This window comes from Clupea harengus, chromosome 24, assembly GCF_900700415.2.
Source record: "Clupea harengus chromosome 24, Ch_v2.0.2, whole genome shotgun sequence".
Taxonomy (NCBI): domain Eukaryota; kingdom Metazoa; phylum Chordata; class Actinopteri; order Clupeiformes; family Clupeidae; genus Clupea; species Clupea harengus.
Window position 1 is genome coordinate 1902690 of NC_045175.1, and position 5519 is coordinate 1908208.

The following is a 5519-nucleotide window of genomic DNA, read 5'->3' on the forward strand; positions in this document are numbered from 1 at the left end:
GCCTCCCTACATCTACCCCTTGGTTAAGAACACTGAGGAAACGATCAAAGCCATTCGATGTCGATGGTGGTCCACTGTCGTGGGTTCCCTGTGTGTTGAAGAGATCGGGCTGTTCAGATGCACTCTGCTGAGGAAGAAAAGTGAAGGGATTACATGTGGTGTGAGTGAAAAGTGAATGAAGTACACACACAAAATCTTTACGAATAATGAAGTATAAATAAAACATGTTGGCGGAGTCAGTTCAAAACACAAAAAAGTTTGCAAACCCGACCTTGGTAACCAGAGATGACGCTAGCTCTGAGTTGTGGTGATGTCTTAGTGCCTCCCTCAGTTCTTGGGTGAGGGTTGTGTTGGCGTCTGATTCAGGGTTCTGTTTTTGCTCGAAATCTCTCTGGAAGATTTTGGCATTTCTCTCCACAAAACTTTTCATAGATGAAGGCGGGGCAGGATTAGAGGGCTAAAGCCAGACATAAAACATGCAGGTTATTAATACTTTCAGCACTAAAGGATTTTGATCACACAGTATGTGGTATTTAATGATTGCAATGAAGCTCGTTGCCATTTATACGTCACTTAAAGCACACATTATGAGTGTATTCAGTCCCAGGAATGTTAAAATATTAGAAACTGGACTACCAGCTCCCTGGCACAGTCATTCATTTGTATCAAAGGGAAAGTTTAGGATTTTTTAACCTGGGCCCTATTTTCCTATCTTTTAGAGTGATCGAAATCAGTATGGGGAATTGAGTTAGGGGGCTAACCTGCAACCACAGACAGCTATATAATGTAATCACATGGAGTGTATGCATTCGTAGAAAGATGCTAAGATTTTAGGAATGCATTACAATGCTTGTCACAAGCCTTCATAACGGCAACTGTATAGAACCCGCATTTTAGGGACCTTTACAGGTGCAGGCTGACATATAATTGACTGTAAAATGTGAACGACCAGGATGACAGATTAGGAGAGACTTGGTGTTACATTAGGGTGACCAGACGTCCCGGTTTGACCGGGACAGTCCCGATTTTGAGTTGCGTGTCCCGAGTCCCGACAAAAACCTGTCGGGACGCTAAAATGTCCCGGTTTACACCAACCACTATGAAATGGTCCCGGTTGTCAGCGAGTACATAGCCGATGTGGTCTTATTATAGCCCGATCATTAACTAAACCCATGTAGAAAGACTCATCCAGCGTATGATTTGAACAATGTGTGTGTGTGTCAGTCAGTAGCGGTCTGTGTCTGCATAATCTGTGCGGCCAGCGTTACAATGTATATTTGTAAACATTGTTGCAAAAGCCTCTTCTTATTTGTCTCGTTTTAACGGTCAGGCTATATCAATAGCTAGTCCAGGGCGATGATTATGCAGCGTTCTGTACACACTGCAAAACTTAATTTTCCGTAAGCCATGGTGGTAGCGCAGATGTGAAAGATCATGTGAAAACAGCCAAACATAAAAGGTGGGTAGAGGCAGGGGCTAGCAGCGTAGCCACCTATTTTAGCAATGTTAGCGCTGGAAGTGGTGAGCTCAAACGGGCTGCTGAGGAGGGGACGTTAGCCAATAAAATGAGACTTCAGCAAATTCACTCCTCTAACAAATATACCGAATGAATGTTTCCAATAGGGTGTGTGTGTTGTTGGAATAACACACTGGTAACACTTTACGCTAAGGGTACAGGATACAATTATCATGAATTCACGCATGAATTCATTGATGTAGTATATGTATTATTATGCATTATGTCATTAATGATTTATGTATTACTGCATTCCTTAATATCCCATGAATCATCAGGAATTGACGTGTTCATATGTCATTCGTGACCTCATAAATGAACAACACAAGCATTAGGTACGGCACATCATTATGAATTGTGATTTTAATAAGTATGATCATGATTATTTCTTTTTATGCAAAACAATGTGGTCATCACAGCGCAAATTCTGATTTGAACACAACTTGTGCCTAATAATGTACCCACCTAATGCTTTAGTTGATGTGTTGTTTATGCATGAGGTCATGAATGAGAGGCCATGAACTCATGTCAATTCCTGATGATTCATAAGATATAAAGGAACAATAATAACTCATAATTCATGTACCCTTACTGTAAAGTGTCACCATAACTTTAGTTCAAGCCTGTGGCAGCAGTTCAAAATAGTTAGTTTATTGCCATGCAGTAAAAATACCTTTTCACAAACTTTTTCACAAGTTCAGTGAGTGCATTTTCCAAAAGAATGGTTTAATTCGGAAAAACAAAGTTGGTCCCACACAAAACTCACTCAATGTCTTTTAATATTTTTTCTTAGATATGTAGGCTACATAGAAAATGCATGAATAATAACTGAGATACCCCATTATGTTGTGAACAGTAGGCCTACGTGTGCTGTTGGCAAAATCTATGTCTATGTCTGACCTGGGCTGGCACAAAAAGCGTGTGCGTGCACGAGCATTACGGTCACGCGCAAAGTGTCCCGGTTTTAGGTCCGGGAAATCTGGTCACCCTATGTTACATACACTTTAATGAGAGCTTGGGCATTACACCACAAGATCTATGAGATGATAATTAAAAAGGAAGAGGGGATCAAATAGAAAAGACCCTGCTATTTAATGAGTGCGAGTTTGTGTGGACCTAATGTTGTGATGGCAGAACTACTCACTTCAAAGGAGGACACTAACAGCGGTGTCAACTCATTGAGAATACTGATTTGTCTCGCTGAGAGATGAACAGCCTCCTGATGGGGTTGCCGCTGTGGAAAATTATTGCCTGAGGATGTTTCGTGCTTTTCTTTTACCTCAATGTCATTGTTCGATTGTTTGTCTACATCATTTTCGCTGTACATAGACGTTCGTTGCCATTCATTCTTCAAAGCAATTGCAGCCCTCTTGCGAGCTATCTTTTCCTCGATAAACTGCAACTCTTTCTTTTTTCGCGCAAGTTCGTCATCTTCCAGCTTGTCATTGTACGAAGCGTCACAAGCTATAATAGCGGGCCCGTAGCTGCTGGATTGTTTTTCGTTATCCTTGCAAATCTGCTCTTGAGCACCAGTCCAACGATATTCCTCCATCGGGCAATTTAATGTCACAATTCACCTGGATGTTGGCTGCTGACACCGACAGGCGTTGCTCTGCGTTGCTGGAGTTTACATCGTAGGCTATTATGCAACCGGAACATCGGACATGTCAATTTACCATTACACCACATTATTCTATTGATTTAATTTAATAGAGCGCGTGCTCCGTTGTTGACAAGGGTGCTTAATTGATCAAGATTACGATTATTCCAAAAGGCTAAAGTTAGCCCATATCTGTTGTGGTCTTTTCTCTGTGGTGGCGATCAGGTTGCTGAGATGTTGTTTGTAAGGCGTCACTGCCATCTAGTTGACGGAGGAGGCATTGTCCGCAAAGGAAGTAGTGGTGATGCTTTACGAATAGACAACATCTCATACCTGTCGTGTAATGACCGTTGCCATAATTCACATCTTTCGTATCATTAGTATTAGTAGTCCGTTCACTTAACCATTGGAAATGCATTGCTAATCAACACCTGAAACTTTAAAGTTCTATTTGTGCGAAGAATTATTTTTTCTTAGCAGAAGTCTCGAAACGGCAACAACATCATTAAGAGAGGTTAATTTGGACATCCATGCAAGCACTGAGTGTGTCCTGTCCTTCATACTGCAGTGAGATAACGGTGAATAACAGTGAGAAATCTGCTGTGATCAGGGGCGGTTTTTCCTAGAGGCGGTATAGGCGGTCGCCTAGGGCGCCACTCAGAGGGGGGCGCAAAAAAAAACTGCGCCCTGCAAAAAAAAAAAAAAAACAAGAATTAAGAGGTCAAATTAAAAAAAAATTAAAAAAAAAAAAAAAAAAAAAGTGTTAAGAGGTCCAAACAAGAATTGTGTTTTTTTTTTGCTGGACAGAGTTTTTTTTGCGCCCCCTTCTATATCTCTTAAGAGGTCAAATTAAAAAAAAATAAAAAAAAAGTGTTAAACAGTCCAAACAAGAATTGTGTTTTTTTTCTTTAGAGGTCAAATTAAAAAAAAATTAAAAAAAAAAAAGTGTTAAGAGGTCCAAACAAGAATTGTGTTTTTTTTTTGCTGGACAGAGTTTTTTTTTGCGCCCCCTTCTATATCTCTTAAGAGGTCAAATTAAAAAAAAAAAAAAAAAAAAAAAAAGTGTTAAACAGTCCAAACAAGAATTGTGTTTTTTTTTTGCTGGACAGAGTTTTTTTTGCGCCCCCTTCTATATATCCAAGCAATATTTTGACATAAAAAACGGAAAGGGGAAGGGGTACGTACGTCCTTGGTGTTGTCAGAACATGCTAGCACAGTGAGGCGTTTGGTTAGTGTGTGTGCGTTCAAGAAACTTTGAAGAACAAAATAATGAAGAGGCAAAAGCCATCCGGGGCGCAAATTAGGAAGAAAAGAAAGGAAGAAGAAGAGAAACGTGCCAAGGAGAAAGGTAAATCCTTAAATCCTGTTCTAGCCTAGACTGAATTCCAGATAAGAAAACGTTCACAAATGCGTGAATTGCCCGCGACACTTTAGTAGAGTTAAGAAGAAAAGATGTACCTTATCATTGAAAGTTTTCCTACTCCCTGTCACATAGATCTTTAAGGATTTTACAGAGGCGGGTATATCAAAAATGATATGTTCATTTATTCTACATTATACAAAAAAAGACATGATTAAAATAGGGGCGCACATATAAAGCCTATAGCCAGTGCAACAACACTACACAGATCTTACTCGTTGCATAGCACACCCATTAAGGAAGCCAAACACGGCAACTTGTCAATAAGTGAGGAATACTGGTAAAAATCCAAGTGTATTGTCAACTTTAGCGAATGGTTTGTATCTAATCTTGCTAGTTAGCTAACGCTAGCTAGCCAGTGACTTGTGACGTTCCTTGTTATTGCCATTCAGTCGAAACATCAGTTCAAGTTCAGCTGTACCGCAATGTGCGTCATTTTGCGCCATAAAAAATTGAGTAATCAAATTTGGACAGCTTTAGTTTTGGTGGAGCGAGCTAGCCAGTTTAATTAGACATGATTCAACTAATCAAGAGCTATGCATCTTGGAATAAAAAAATGTCAGGCTGTCCAAATACACCAAAATGCTTAATAACTACATAATAGCTATATTTAACAAATGATGATAATACATACTTTTGTTCATTTTAGATCATTTTAGATTTACTTTTAGAAGAATAAGAAAACATTATTTGCAGGCGATTGGGAAGATGACGTGGAGGTGTGGCTGTGTCCATAAACAGTTCAACAGGGGGCGTGGCCGGAGCGTAGTCCAGCACAGGCGTGACATTTTCTCAGTGATTTGTTCTTGAATTAATGTTTGTTCATCGTCGCGATCGTTGTTGTGTTTATGTGAAAGAAATGCAGTCTTACAGGGCAAAATAGCGTTTGAAAGTTGCAATTCCGTTTTCGTGGGGGCAAAACATATTTTTTATTTGGGGGGGCGCCAGGAGTGAAGCTCGCCTAGAGCGCCAAATGTGCTAGG

General features: G+C 40.0%; 1 protein-coding gene across 1 annotated transcript in view; it reads right to left on the minus strand.

The window, feature by feature from the left end:
- The window catches only part of LOC116219401, an 8403-nt gene extending 4622 nt beyond the window's left edge, over positions 1–3781 (minus strand). The window contains exons 1-3 of the mRNA XM_031562715.2: positions 2661–3781; positions 272–457; positions 3–127 (exon numbers count right to left, since the gene is read on the minus strand). Of these exons, the coding sequence (XP_031418575.2) occupies positions 3–127; positions 272–457; positions 2661–3068 (719 nt within the window). The 5' untranslated portion in view covers positions 3069–3781. The remainder of the gene's footprint in view (positions 1–2; positions 128–271; positions 458–2660) is intronic.
- Between the last annotated feature and the right edge of the window lie 1738 nt (positions 3782–5519).